This window comes from Mixophyes fleayi, chromosome 12 (genome assembly GCF_038048845.1).
Source record: "Mixophyes fleayi isolate aMixFle1 chromosome 12, aMixFle1.hap1, whole genome shotgun sequence".
NCBI lineage: Eukaryota > Metazoa > Chordata > Amphibia > Anura > Limnodynastidae > Mixophyes > Mixophyes fleayi.
The window spans coordinates 32,820,533-32,836,723 of record NC_134413.1 but is presented as its reverse complement, the minus strand read 5'-3'; the positions used below and the strand labels follow the sequence as shown (position 1 = coordinate 32,836,723).

At 42.7% G+C, this 16,191-nt stretch overlaps 1 protein-coding gene across 1 annotated transcript in view; it reads left to right on the top strand.

The window, feature by feature from the left end:
• FBXO34 (F-box protein 34) overlaps positions 1–15,477 on the top strand; it is a 33,858-nt gene extending 18,381 nt beyond the window's left edge. Inside the window, exons 2-3 of the mRNA XM_075192537.1 lie at positions 11,526–11,684; positions 12,480–15,477. Of these exons, the coding sequence (XP_075048638.1) occupies positions 11,614–11,684; positions 12,480–14,619 (2,211 nt within the window). The 5' untranslated portion in view covers positions 11,526–11,613 and the 3' untranslated portion in view covers positions 14,620–15,477. The remainder of the gene's footprint in view (positions 1–11,525; positions 11,685–12,479) is intronic.
• The last annotated feature ends 714 nt before the right edge of the window (positions 15,478–16,191 follow it).

Sequence of the window (16,191 nt, the reverse complement as noted above, 5' to 3'; positions counted from 1 at the left end):
AGGGAGTGCAAGATTATCTCTACATTTTTAGTCTTCATACAGACTTTGTAACTCATAGCCACACTTTCCTCTTCTATTCAATCACATTTTTGTACATACATTGTTTAACAATTAAATTAATATATGTAATGTTAGATGCTATTTCATTGACATTGATGATCCTTGTTGCCGTTAAATATTTCTCACTGTTCTCTTCTACTCACTGGTGTAAATTTTATATATTTTTGCTGGTGTCTTTAACAGTAGTACAACACATTATTCCTAATGTCACCATACCCACTCCTGGGGTTTTGTTGCTGAACTTGTCTTGCCTTATCCATACAAGTTTACCACGGGTAAATGCATTGGTAAGTGAAAACTTGCGTCAAGCTTCTGCTACTAGTCATGTGATAACTAAGAACCCCATATATTGTTGATAATTCTGTTGTCTTTGATCAAATATTTTAATCTGAACTGAAATCAAATATTAAGATGAAAACATGGTGAACCAGTCTGGCACACTGGTGTCAATGTATCAGTTTCACCTCTGACACTCACCAAGTGGAGGTTGAGGAGAAAGTTGGCTTCAAGGTGTGGCAGTTGCCTCCCTCCACTAATCCCATCTGTAATATACTATTGTCATGTGACAGAGGAGATTAAAGATGCATTAAGATGTTTTTGCATTTGTTTACATACTAACTGCTTTGCACTCTGATTATGGGTGAATACTCATGGGCAGGGCTGCCAAGAGGAATTCAGGGCCCGGGTACAACAAACTCATGGGGCCCCCCCATAGTTGAGTAAGCCCTAAAAATTTTTTGCGCCGCCTAACGGCGGCGCAAAAAACACGACGCGGGTTTGGTCATACATTCAGGGGCGTGTCAATGCGCCATTGGGGCGTGGCTAGCCTAACGACGGTGCAAAAATTTTCGGGAATGTGGTCATACATTTGGGGCCGTGGCAATGCACCGTTGGGCGCATAGCTAGCACATCAAAATCACTAGGTCCTGAATTCACCACAGCGTCACATATGTCCAAGCACTCCTGACTTTTAAGACATCCAGCACCACAGTGTAGTATACAAAGAATGCAGTGTGTACACAAACAGTTCAGTCTTGGCCTGCGCCCACTGGGCTCACCAAACATTGGCATTGTCCCTACTAGAATCACAACATTTCACACACTATGCTGCTCTGTCCTACCTGTTCTTCTCACTTTCTCCACCCGAGGCTGCTGGTTTCTTTAGTTGTGGCTTGCCTGGATCTTGGAATGTAGAAGGACCTATTTGGGAAAAAAATGGCTACATTTAGAAAATTTCAGTCAGACGCAGCGTTAAATCAATAGCACCCACGATTAATAATTAGGCCTTCCTCCAGCCCCAACATTAAAATAATAGAATTCACATGTAATAAATAAACCTATTTCCCGTCATGCAAACAGCCTAGCAATACCTATTTCCCGCAACCATCACTGCCATTAAATAATTCATAGTCACATTTAATAAATAGACCTCATCCTCCCCAAACTCACCTCCACATTCAATAGGCCCCAAATCACCCCATCTTAAATTAATAATCCCCACTATTAAATTGCCTCACCATCACCCTACAAACAAAATAGCGCCCATTAATTAGCCACCACCTACCGCACACACACTACATTGCAACAAGCCCCATCACAACTACACTGCGCCCTCCATGCTGCTTTCCCCCCTTTTTAATCACTCTGTGCCTCTTTGCCCCTTTTTTTTTATAACTCTGTGCCTCTCTGCCGCTGTTTTCCTCCTCTGTGCCTCTCTGCCCCTGTTTTCCTCCTCTGTGCCTCTCTGCCCCTCTTTTCCTCCTCTGTGCCTCTCTGCCCCTCTTTTCCTCCTCTGTGCCTCTCTGCCCCTCTTTTCCTCCTCTGTGCCTCTCTGCCCCTCTTTTCCTCCTCTGTGCCTCTCTTTTCCTCCTCTGTGCCTCTCTTTTCCTCCTCTGTGCCTCTCTTTTCCTCCTCTGTGCCTCTCTTTTCCTCCTCTGTGCCCCTCTTTTCCTCCTCTGTGCCCCTCTTTTCCTCCTCTGTGCCCCTCTTTTCCTCCTCTGTGCCCCTCTTTTCCTCCTCTGTGCCCCTCTTTTCCTCCTCTGTGCCCCTCTTTTCCTCCTCTGTGCCCCTCTTTTCCTCCTCTGTGCCCCTCTTTTCCTCCTCTGTGCCCCTCTTTTCCTCCTCTGTGCCCCTCTTTTCCTCCTCTGTGCCCCTCTTTTCCTCCTCTGTGCCCCTCTTTTCCTCCTCTGTGCCCCTCTTTTCCTCCTCTGTGCCCCTCTTTTCCTCCTCTGTGCCCCTCTTTTCCTCCTCTGTGCCCCTCTTTTCCTCCTCTGTGCCCCTCTTTTCCTCCTCTGTGCCCCTCTTTTCCTCCTCTGTGCCCCTCTTTTCCTCCTCTGTGCCCCTCTTTTCCTCCTCTGTGCCCCTCTTTTCCTCCTCTGTGCCCCTCTTTTCCTCCTCTGTGCCCCTCTTTTCCTCCTCTGTGCCCCTCTTTTCCTCCTCTGTGCCCCTCTTTTCCTCCTCTGTGCCTCTCTTTTCCTCCTCTGTGCCTCTCTTTTCCTCCTCTGTGCCTCTCTTTTCCTCCTCTGTGCCCCCCTTTTCCTCCTCTGTGCCCCCCTTTTCCTCCTCTGTGCCCCCCTTTTCCTCCTCTGTGCCCCCCTTTTCCTCCTCTGTGCCCCCCTTTTCCTCCTCTGTGCCCCCCTTTTCCTCCTCTGTGCCTCTCTTTTCCTCCTCTGTGCCTCTCTTTTCCTCCTCTGTGCCTCTCTTTTCCTCCTCTGTGCCTCTCTTTTCCTCCTCTGTGCCTCTCTTTTCCTCCTCTGTGCCTCTCTTTTCCTCCTCTGTGCCTCTCTTTTCCTCCTCTGTGCCTCTCTTTTCCTCCTCTGTGCCTCTCTTTTCCTCCTCTGTGCCTCTCTTTTCCTCCTCTGTGCCTCTCTTTTCCTCCTCTGTGCCTCTCTTTTCCTCCTCTGTGCCTCTCTTTTCCTCCTCTGTGCCTCTCTTTTCCTCCTCTGTGCCTCTCTTTTCCTCCTCTGTGCCTCTCTTTTCCTCCTCTGTGCCTCTCTTTTCCTCCTCTGTGCCTCTCAGTTTCTTTCCTTACCTTTTGTCAGCTTCTTTCTTTTCTTCTCTTCTCTTCTGTCTTCTCTTCTTTCTTCTTCTTTGGTCTTGTCAGGCTGCGGCGCTCCTCACTGACTGACTGCCGGGCGTGACTTGATGACGTCACGCCCAACAGTCAGTGTGAATGGAGAAGACAGGAGAGGAGGGACGCGGCGCCGCGGTCACGTGAGTATTGATTTTTTTTTTTTTTTTTTTTATTTCTTATAGCTCCCCCCACCAACGCCCCCCCCCCCCCCTCCCCCTACCCCGCGGGAATTTTTTTTTTAAAAAAAATAAAAATACGCAAAATACAAAAAAATAAAATAAAAAAAAAAAATGACAAAAAATAGCAGCAAGGGCCCGGCCCGGGCCCCCTGGCATGGCCGGGCCCGGGTAAAATGTACCCGCTCCCCCCCCCTCTCGGCGGCCCTGCTCATGGGCAGTTTTACAGTCCTTCCAGATGCATTGCATTGCTCTGCATTAGTTCACAAACTCACTGACTCCTGACTTGATCATAGACCCACTAAGCACCTTTTCTTATTCCTGTCTGGTTGCATTAGTATGCCATAAATGGCACTTGGCCTCAAACTCCTATTATAAGCTTGCGAGCAGGGCCCTCTTACCACTCTGTTAATTACCAGTCTTGTTTTATTACTGTATGTCCCCCACGTATAAAGCTTGACTGAGTATGTTGGCACTACATAAATAACTATTAGTAGTAGTATGATGGCAAATGCCAAAAATGCTGCAAGCTGTCAGATAGTTACTACATTTTTCAGTGATCTTTTGATCAGTGTTTTGACAAGTATTCAAGCTACAGTCACCTTTAAAGTGAATGAACTCTATGCTGTTGCCCATATCTCCTCAAAGTTATAAGCTAGAGGGCTCTGGGTATCTAAAACAATTAGAGGCTTTTTGTAATCTCTGGAATTCCTCTAGACTGTGAATGCTTTGCAGTAATTCTAGACACCATAGTGTGAGGAGTCTTAAGCTAGGTACACACTACAGAAAACGTCCTAACCTAACAACGCCCCCCCCATGCGATATCTTGTATATTTTACAGACGGCTGACAGTCTCGATCAGCATGCTAATTCATGTGTACACATTATGCACATTTTACACGACTTACCGTTTGATCAAGAGCACAGATCTGTCATAAACTTCTGCTGAAAAGATTGTGACTCTGTAAACTCTATGGAGATCTGCCTACACTGCTGGTCATGAGTGCATACACACTGCAGAACTTGCCTGACATTGTTCCATCGTTTATAGAGATTTTTAGTCCGCTTATAAAATCAAATCAAACGATCCACTGTGCTTTGGAATGATAAAGCATTATCGTGGGAGTGTACACACTGATGCAATACCGGCCTTTACAGTCGTTTAGCGTGTGACTGGCAGGAAAATCGGGTGAAAAATCTGTAGTGTGTACCCAGCTTAAGTGTCGGCAGTCGGGGGATGATTGGGGAGATGACATGTAGACTGAAGATCGTTTTGACTTCTCTTAATATAAACCCATTGGATAGTAGATCTGGCAGGGACCTGAAACACACTTTAATTATTATTACCATTAACACGTGACATTTAAAAATTTTACATAGGTTAAAAAAGTTCAGCCTATCAGAAACTTTAATTTGTGACCTAAACGACATGTAACTACATGGAACCACAGTCTGATTCCTTTTGGCTGTTGAGAATTTTCTTCATAGGTCTCGTGTGTATTGTTTAAATCTATTAGCTTGAGAGGTTTCAGTAACCCACTACTGGTTTTGTATCCTTTTCTGCCTACTCCCTTCCGACCACCTATAAGAATGTGACTTCATTTTAAGTCCTTTGGGGTTTGTACACATGGGTGTTAATTTTAAAGCCTAGTAATTGCACTTCAATATTGGTCATTCAAAACATAATTTAAGTAAATGGACCTGTGTATCTGTTGCACGCAGAAGCGTTACAATATATGGGGGCACTTTGGAAACATTTATAGTACTCTGTGCTGCAGGAAGGCTTTAGGAACATGCTTCTAAGACTGGGAACACACTACATGTTTTACAGCCGATTATCGTGTGATTGGCCTGATAAACAGTTTAGCCCGATATCGCATTAGAGTGTGAGCTCCAACAGTGAATGGTTATTGTTCCAAAGTATATTGTATCGTTTCATTTGACTTTTAAACTGGACTAAAAATCTTGTGCACCGATGGAACAATGTCTTTCCAATTCTGCATTGTGTATGCACTTACAACCAGCAGTGTCCATAGATCTCTATGGAGTGTACAGTTACAATCTTTTCAGCCGATGGTTATGACTGATGAAGAGCACAGATCTGAAGGTAAAACGTGTTTAGTGTGTACACATGAATTGGTAAAATCGTTAATGATATCGCATCAGGAGCAATTTTAACACTGTTAAAACTGAGGATAATTTACAAGGTTTTGCTTGTGATTTTAACAGACCTTGTCTTTCAACACCTGTAAGTACGAGCCCTAATGCTCACATTTAATTACTTATTAATCAACCTCTGAAACCCCCTCATAAAAATTATGTTTCGGTCACTTGGATCCCTCCCTTTATAAAACCCCCAGGTTACAGCTTTCCTATTAACTTGATGCCAGCTCACTTTGTACATCTTCATCTGACTGACTGCTGACCTGTTCTCCTGCTCACCATAAAACACTCCCCTATTCTCACTTCTATTTGTCACACAGTAGTAATTGCATTTGAAGTTAAGCTTCACCTCTTTCTGCTGTTGCTCGTCATCCTTCTTGAGCAATTCAACAGGGAAGTGTGTTGGGGGAGAAGCTTAAACTGCAAACACCCAACTATAAAACCAACAACCCTGAGCAGAGCTGGCACCAAAACAAGGTTTTCAGTATCAAAGTGCAGCACAAGTACGTGTTTGACCCACAGATGATCCTGATCCCTTTTAATACTTGATGGCATTTGGCCATTTTGCATTCTACTTATGCTTGGCGTCTCAGTCTCTTCCTTGTTGCTGAGCACTATATGGGATTTTGAGATGCAGTACATGATCTGAGCACACTATATATATTTTTTATTCTATAAAACCTTTATTTTCACACTTGCTTGCAGTGATATTTACATATGGGCATGTTGCATTGTCTCACAGAGCACTCTAAAAAAGCCTTATCGGGAAGTGAATGGAAAACATTTCCATCGTCCCCTTTCTGTGAAGTCTATTTGCTCTCACTACACACAAAGGGTAGTGGATAAGTGGAATTGCCGCTACTACAGTAGAGCAGTTTAAACATGCTTGGGATAGACAAGGTGTCACGGGCACTAGGAGTCTTTACCCAGGGATCACCAGGTGGTAAGCTTACCAGAGCAGTATAGGTGGTAATATGGTACTCTGGTAGCGGGGTGATCACGGAACAGGAGACAGCAGCTGATAGAGATGCTCGGGAAAGTCTATGACTAGCAGCACTGGTAATATATATGTAGTAATACACGAGGAACTGTATGGGCAAAGGACACGTGAGGGTAGTCAGTGGTCTGCAGTAGCTAGTTGTACCACTGCTATAGTGAGGAGGAATGTCCAACAGAAACGAGGAGGTGATGAGAGTCAGCGGTCTGCGTTTAGCAAGTTGTACCGCTGTCTGGGTGAAGGAATGGGATCCAGGTGAAGGTATCCGGGAAGTCAGTGGTCTGCGTTAGCAAGTTGTACCACTGCTATGTGAGAGGACACTGGAACAGGTGACGCTGGAAACAGGGATCAGTGGTCTGCCTCTAGCAAGTTGTACCACTGAATATATATGTGAGGCGGAGCACGGGGAGAGACTGCAATACAGAGGATACACGGGCACCTTGAACTTGATCCACAATGACATGCACAATATGGTAATGACTGAACAGCACTGCAATAATACAAAGTCATAGAAACTATCCGGGCAAAAGATAACACAGTCAATGATGGCAAAAGTCTCAGCGGATAGTAAGCTCCAGAGGAGAACAACTCAGTCCAGCAAGATATGCAATACACCAGCACAGTCAATGAGAAGTATGCATACCGTGGTTCAGGAGCAGGCTGTCAGACAGGAGTGCAGAGATACCTGAACGGCTGAAGGCCGGCAGGATGCGAAGTCCCTGGAGGGTGAAGCGGTAATCAAGTAGGTGCAGCGCACAGGTAGGTAGACCAGCAGGGGAACAAATACTCAGGAAGCAGTAGTATGTAGAACTGGACTCCTGGAGGACCCTGAAGAGTAGCGATGGTCTAGACGAGATGAAAGCAGTGAAGCACAGATCCGATGCAGACTGGCGAGTAGAGACCAGCAGGAACACTGAGAAGCACGGAGAGCGGATCAGCTGCTGCAGACACGAGTAGAACTGAGGAGTAGCAGCCAGCAGGACTCTGCAGGTACACGGAGGTAGCGGATAGCAACCAGCAGGTGCAGCCACGATGAAACACGGGAGAGTAGAGCTGAGCTGGAACTGTTGAGCACGGAGAGCAACGGATAGGAATCAGTTGTAGCAGTCTCGAGGAAACACGGGAGAGTTGAGATGAGCTGAAGACTGTAGCGCACGGAGGCAGCAGATAGGAATCAGCCAAACAGTCACGATGAAACACAGGAGAGTTGAAGTGGTCAGAGGACTGTAGTGCACGGAGGCAGCGGATAGGAATCAGCTAACAGTCACGATGAAACACAGGAGAGTTGAAGTGGTCTGGAAACCACAGGAGTAGAAGTGGTCTGGAAACCACAGGAATCAGCAGCGCTGAATACACGAGGAAACACAGGAACACCTTCAGAGGCTCATGGGGAATGAGACTCCAAGATCAGGCAACGAGGTATGGACAGCAGGTGCTTTAAATAGGGAGTGTTGCCTGATCAGCCAATTAAGTTAAAGGAACAGGTACTGAAGGTTTTGAAAGGGCTGCGCATGCGCAGACCCTCAGGATGGTGGACGGCCACGGTTCCTGAATACACGGGAAGAAGCACTCACAGTCTGGTGAGTGACACAAGGATATCCTTAAAGAGAAATAAGGATTCACAGGGTTTGAGATTACCATAGAATACAAAAAATGGGCAGACTGTTTCTATGTAGACTGGACAGATGTAAGTGTATATGAAGTCATTCCATATCCATTACATGCTTCTACTAATGTATAAAAATGCTGGCTGATATTGGGCTAAATGCAGTTGCATTTTATAAGTGTTGGCTTGAAGAGGGCTGCTTGTGTGATAACTGCTTGCAGGGGATAGATAGATGGATATTATATTTATACACACTAGCTGAAGTACCTGGAGTTGGTTTAAATCTTGAAGTTATCAATGAGTTGAATGTCTGTCAATATTTTAAAAATAATTAGCAGCTAAGATGTCCTCCAAATCCATCCAGTGCAAGGGCCAGAACAGACTCCCTGGGTTAAAATTCTGGCCAACGTACAGTAACGGGAGGTCCGGCCAGGACCCTAACCCTCTAAAACCTGGGATGATGATGTTTCATCCCAATTGTTGCAGAGGTGTCCAATACATAACCAGGCACCTAGGATGAACCATGTGGCTCCCAACTCGCCAAAGACATTATTAATGCTGCTTGGCTACTTAAAGCTGTACTCTGTTAGAAACAGGGAATATTAGTTCCCCCTCCTGGCCAGTCCTACACTAAATATAAACATGAATTCAATCTGTTTTGTAACATGATCTGCATAGGCAAACCGAGGGGGGTTTCCTAGTGCCTGGAAACCCCCATCCAAGCCTGGGGCACTGTATAATTGAGGTGGCTGTACCCTGCCCCCGCTTCACACGGCTCTGCTTGAAAAGGGAGAGCTGCGTGCACCTAACAGTAGTGCACGCAGCATTGCCCATGTATATTATGGGGTTAGGAAGAGTAGGAGAGCAGCCAGGCACTGTCTAATATTATAGCCACGCCCCCATGCATGCTGGTCACGCCCACTGGTGGCGTGGTGTGGAAACCCCCCTCTACAAATCCTGCGTTTGCCCCTGATTTGCTATACTTTGTAACTAGGTTGAGTCTTATCTGCTCTTTACTAGATATAAATATATTGTGTATGTGAGTTACACAACCCATTTCTGCCACCCCTTCTTTCCAGGTACTGGTACTGATGGGTAGATGACCTTCTGTGTCTTTGGGATGACTTTACTGTGTAAGCTGCTGGGTTTGACCTATAAGTAAATGTAAACCAGTTGTCCTGACTCTTCTATCCAAATTTTCTTCTGCTTTGTTCCATTTCTCAATAATTTAGACCTCCGCTGCAAATTAGAAAAAGAAAATCAAATTGCAGAGCATGCTACAACTTGTCCATTGTGTTTCCGCCTACACTGCTGTATTTTTAGTCTTCAGCAAATTATAAGTACAATGCTGTGCGCCTAAAGTGAATGTAAAAATGGATTAATGTGGATAGTTTTAAACACGTCTTCTACGCTTTGTGCCCCATATAGAATTTGAAGTCTAAACAGAGTTAGCAGTCACTACAAAGTACTGTTGGACTACAGGTATTAAAAAATCTTTTTTTACAACAGAAATTTTGATCTTTCCTCACTTGTCAATAAGTAGTTATCAATGTCTGAGAGATATATATATATATATTATTTACACACACACACACACACACACACGTTAACCTGTGCGTGATACTCATGCATTCTAGTCAAATCAAGCTACTTAAGGTGTTAAAAAGGTTCTTGTCATGCATTTGGGCCTAGCCCAGGCCTCCTCAGGGGAAGAGCGTTACTTCCCGACGTAAGCGCCCTTTTTTAACGTGGTTTTGTCCACATGTCACCACCTCATCATTCTTCTCCATCACCTCATCCTTCATTTTCATCGCCACATCTATCCAGATGTCTATCCAGACACAGGGATCTCTCTCAGCGGTCCCGAGTATCACACTCCTCTCACTCTGTCACCCCCGGCAACCACCAACCACTCCCAACTGTCACTTCTCCTTCAAGAAATATATATATTTTTTTTTAAAATCTTTATAAACACTTTTAACAATTAACAAATTAAATTAACAAATTAAAAACATCTTAGTATACCAAATTTCAGCCCTTTCTGAATTTTTTTTTCCACACACACTAAGAATTTAGTAGGTCAGTGTATAACTCCGCCCAGCAGGTGGCGCTGCAGCTTGGTTTTATTTTTTCCAAACACAGACAGACTAACACACGCCACTAGACATTTATAATATATATATATATATATATATATATAATTGTTCTTGTAACATTCACAACTATTTGTAGAAAACTTTTCATATCCTCTTCTCGTTATGTCCGGCACCTCTTGTGTAGCAGATAGGTAGGATTCCTCTGCGCCAGGTTGTGTATGAAAAGTCCCTACAGAGACTCCGCCTACACTGATTCAACCAGTTGTCTTTTTGTATAACTGCTAGGATTAGGTTTTTTTTGTTTATTTTTTTTTTTAGCTTTCGTCTTTTAGAGATCACTCTAAAAATACACCAGCTAACATATTTACCTCATATCAGACCTGGCTCATTAGCGATTTATAAAAATATCAATAGGAATATATATTTCTAACATAATTATGTAGAAAGGATGTTTCTGACTCGTGACTCTGCAAAAGGCAACATGGACAGGTGTATGGTATAGAACAATATGTAATGGATGGTATACAGAGTGGCCTGTAGCTGTTGGTTCAAGGTATAGAGATGTGGACATGTCCATTACTACTACTAATATATTTCCTATAATACAAGCATTTTAAATATTCAGATAATTGGTATGAAAATGCTTGATTTTTATTCCAGTGTGTTGTGTGGAAGGGGTTTCAGTAGGGAAAAGCTTCATGTATTTTGTGAGTATGAAGAAGAGATACAAAACTGTAACTTGTCTGTCTGGAGTTTTTGGTACTTTGTTTACTGTCTGTGCGCACTCTCCACTACCTCTTCCATGTGTGTTACTGTCTTTATAGAAATGGGGGAACTCCAGTAGAGGACAATGGATGTGTTATGGTGCTTATTATAGTGACCGATTAAGTAATGGCACAATAAGAGGAGAATATGTAGAAGTAACAAATAAAACAATTGTCTAAGTCATGTTACTTTAGAAATTGCCCTTAATCTACAAATACATCAGTATTACAGAATAACTCGTGGAATGGCATTTCAGCTTGATGGTAGCAGCTGGTATTAGAGCATCATGGGAGGTTGTGTGTTTTAAGCATCACCTGAGCCATTGCTGAAGGGAATGTGACAATTATGATTTGTGGTGGGTTGGGGGGGGGCAGATGCAAAATGTTGTATGCTTTAGTTGCCTGATTGCAAACACAGGGGTGTAACAGTTATTCAGCAAGTAATTTGCATTTCGTATGTTTGTACGAATATATACTTACAAGAAAAAACTATAACTGAATCCACCTAAGTATGTTATGGAGTTTAGTTTTTAATCCTGCCTGTACTAAGCAGTCCTTTTTTACATTTGTCTGTTTTTGTTTCTCCACAGTCAGAAGTTAGATTGTGACACATGGTACACACAACCTGAAGCAACATGGACTGGCTGTGACAATAGGCCTTGTGTGCAGGCAGCTAGGATGAGTTCCTGCAGAGCCGGCCTCCACAGGGAACCACTGAAAGTCTACTCATTGGGTCAACATGTTAAGCGGTAAGCCTGGCTGGAGGTGGTTACCTGCATATACCCAGCTGTATGTAGAGGTGTTTTATATGTCAGTCTTGCGTTTATAATTCATAAAGAACAAATGTGTTTAATATCAGTTATGGGGAAGCTTCATAGTGTCTAAAATTTTGCTTTTCCTAGCACCTAGGGCTTGATGTACAATGTGTGGATATTTTTTGTAGTTTGGATTGATCCTTTTTTATCATGAATGTCTGGTTATCTTTGTCTAGGATAAACATTCCTACATTACAAGGTTTGGGGGGGGGGGGGGGCGGCTCCCTCCAGTCCATGTGCGAAAAGTGTGTACTCTCATAAAGGCATTGTGTAACCGCTTTGGGTTCTGACATTAGCAAGTCTGAACAAGCACTTAAGTTGGGCCTTTCTCTAATGATCTGTTGGACCCATCTTTTCCCTCCCACTGGCTGTTCAGGGTGGCATAATCCAGGAGGTTAAGTAGAATGTTGCCCATGCTAATGTGGTGTTGGCAAAAGGGACTAGAAAAATATTGTCTATGTATAGTCAGTGCTCAAAGTGGGCTGTTATTCGGGGGTATGCCATGCTGCCATTTCTCCTACTATGTAAAGCTCAAAATTATTCAAAATCTAATCAAACATCAGTTGACTTACGTTTTCCGTGCTGCCACTTTGGCTACTGTGTATATCTGTATATTTTTGTAATGCACAATCTGTGTATTTACATTTTTTTGAGGGTGTGGCAGGATTCACAAATCCTCTTTATCTGCATTAGTCATATATTTGATTAATTTTGCTTTATGTATTGCAGGGCTTCTGGAATGCATTTGAAGCCATATCACAAGCTGCACAAAAAAGAATCTGTTCTAGAATTACGATCAAACAAAGGCATGCATCTGAACAACCAAAGCTCTGCTAAAGAAGAAAAGTGTAATGGCGCTACCAAGAAATGTTTACCATCTAGTGAGAATCCAACCCGAAGACCGTTGGGGACACTATCTCAGAATACCATGTGCAATATAGCAGTAGTGAGTCCTGCTAACGGCTTTGAAGTCAAAGCAAAGAATGTCCCACCTGCGACGATTCACCAGGGTGATGACGGAGAGGACATGATGGATAGTTGTGCATTCATCAAGCCTGGAAATACAAAGGAGAAGATAGCTTTTTTCGCATCACATCATTGTAATCACAATAGGAACAGCTCCATGAAGATTAAAAACACTGGGGACATGAGCGGAAGAGCTGCCAAAAGGCGCAAAAAATCGGTGGACCTTAAACGTGTGAAGAGCCATCTGGAAAAGTTGCAGGAAGCACATAAAAAGTGCCTCCTCTCGGAATCTTTCGCAAGTGGAGTTGAAAACTGCTCCATTAAATATGTTGGTGATGGCGATGGAGTTATTCCTGGTCAACCTCTTTCTGTGATCGAGATGGTAGCTTTTCTAGAGCAAAGAGCAAGTGTGTTACTTTCTGATTGTGCTAAACCTTTCTCTCATCCTTCAAAACCCACTGGAACATCTAAATGTACTCTTCCTACTGTATCCTTGATGGCACTCGGAGCCAGTGAAGCACCTTCTGATAAAGATAATTCTGATAAGGCTGATCTGGAGTCTGTGTGCGTCTTAGAAATGGTTGCTAAACTTGAGTCTGAATGTTTGAGGCGCCAGAATGAACGTGAGTCAGGAGGACTTTCAAGGAGCAACAGCTTCAGAAGAAACGTTGGCCGAATGCTGCTTGCCAACGGCTCGCAGCAAGAAGACTGTCGTTCTCAGAATGAACCTTCTATCGCTCTTGACCCTGAAAATCATTTAGCTGCTTCTGCCATGGAGCAAAACATTCCACAGATCAAGGAAGATCTCTCTCCTGGGACATCATGGGAAAACGGGGCTCTAGCTAAGCCTCAAGATGCAGAGTCTTTACCACCCATGGAAGACTTTTATGTGGCCAATGTAGACCTTGATCTTGTAAGGGAGACCTATCTGAAAATGAGATGTAGGGGTGATTTTGCGATAACTGTGGATCCTTGTAAATTTTCGATTTCTGTCTGTATAAAAACTGTTGAATGTGTCCATGATTCTTTTGATAGTCAGACAGTGAATGACGGTGCAGCTGATGAGAAGGTGGAGTGCTCAGATAGGATCCCTGATCCCTCTCTTAAGGCTACAAACGTATTAATGCACACATTGTCACAACAGGAAATAGGACACACACAGGACAAAGCTTTAACAGGGGACCCTTCCCCAGGGATCTTATTTTTTCAAAAAGAGCATAACGATACAAACCATGCACATGTACGAATCAACCCTGAAGTAAAGTCTCAGGCAGAGAACCTGGGAAAAAATGTCTATGACAATACTCTGCAGAATATGCACAATACTCTGTGTATGCAGAATAGCTCGATGATTGCACAATACTCGGTCTCTCTGTCTTCACTTGGAAACGTAACTCAGGTACTTGACACATCTTCTGTAAAGAGGCAGGTGTCTCATGACTTTCTTGAGACCAGATTTAAAATCCAGCAGCTCTTGGAGCCTCAACAATACATGGCTTTCCTGCCACATCTCATTCTAGTGAAGATATTTCGATATCTTCCTACCCGAACCTTAGCGGCCCTAAAATGTACTTCTTGCTATTTCAAAGTCGTTATCGAACATTACGACATCCGACCGTGCGATTCGCTGTGGGTTCAGGATCCACGCTACAAAGATGACCCTTGCAAGCAGTGCAAGAGAAAGTATGCAAAAGGCGATGTGTCGTTATGCTTGTGGCATCCCAAACCTTACTGCCAAGCTTTACCTTACGGCCCTGGTTTTTGGATGTGCTGTCACATGTCTCAAAAAGAGAGCCGTGGCTGTAGAGTGGGGCTTCACGACAATCGCTGGGTGCCCGCTTTTCACAGCTTTAACCGAACAGTTTGCAAGAAATCAAAAGAATCTGAATTAGAGGATGACTAGCAATGTGGGCGCAACATTAATGGTCTTGTAGATGAGGATTTTCATGCCCCATGCTGTTTACATTGTACATAATCATGAGGTTTTCATGGGGTTGCGAAACTGCACATACTTTAACACAAGAGCCTTTACTTAAATTCTTCAACTGGATATATAGCCCTTTTATGTAAATAAGTCCTAATCAATGTACATATAAGATCTATTGCTAGCTGATGCCATCTAATCTTTACAATGCCGCTCTGGATATTTTGTGGCTATATGTATGTATGTATGTATGTTTGTGTGTGCGCGAGTCTTGTGTGGATCTTTTGTTTGTTCTTTTGTTTTTAAGTGTCTTGTTAAATCTGTGTTCCTGTATAATGTTTCTAAAGAGACTCAATATATAGGGCTTGAAGCATTTAAAGTGTTTATTGGTTTATCGTGTAATCAGGCTGGCACAAGTGTCTGAAATAATGTGACAAGTGGATAAATGAGGTGATTTATTGTATAGTGACAGTCTATGAGGAGGAAATTGTCTGGCTTTACTTCAATAAAAATGTGCATCCTAAATCTCGCTGCCTGCGTTGGACTTGAAGTTTGTTTAATGGTGGTTTGGGTTTTGTTTTTCAATTATCTTTAATCTACTCGAAGGGTCACAATGTTTTTTAGAACATTTGTAACATGCAGCAATCTTCTCTCAAACTGTTGTGTTTCTTCATAAGCTGGAATGTACTTTGTAACATTTATAGATGTACAATTAATGGAAATGTTGAAGCCCTCTTACTGGCAAGACTGGTGAACATATATATTACTGATCATCTTGTTTAACTTACTACAATAACAATATTGTCACAGATCTTGTAGTAAAGTTGAAGACATGTTGGTGTTTGTTTTGGCTTTTTTTGCCTTGTGTGTTTTCTTTTTTACTTGTCTTTTGAGTGAAAATACTGTTTCCAAATTGATTTTCTTTTTTTCTTTTTAAAATATAAACTTTAATTTTTAGTTATGAAGTTTAACGATGGTAGACCTGTGATGTCTGATTTCTGATTTGTGAATGAATCTTAATAAATCCACATGAAAAAGCCTGGTCTGGCTCTACAGTGCTGACAGAATGCCTTACTGTTATAAATCACATACACTGAATTGATATAAGGGATAATGTATAGGACACTGCTTACTATGTGAATATTACACGTCACAAATTTAAATGACCCATACGAAGGCACATGTTTAGTCCAATTTAAAGGGTTCAGAACAAAATGGTAATGTAAAGCACCATTGAAATAGGGGTGTGCAATAGTTAAAATAAAAAGTTAGGGCATTGTTATTTACACTTATACTCTGTGATGTCAGAATAAAATGTACATATCTACCCACTTACAGTGATACAACCTTATAACACTTCATTGGAGTTAAAAGTTGTAATGGAAATGGAGCCTTTTTTTTTTTTTTTTTTGTAGTAGTATTTTTCTGTGTTTAATGTAGAAGTGCTTGATTACTTTTTTTTGTTGTTGATTAAAATGAATACATGAAACATATACCTTTTTATGGAGTTAAAAAGAAAAAAAAAGTGTGGCAGTGACCATATATGGCCAG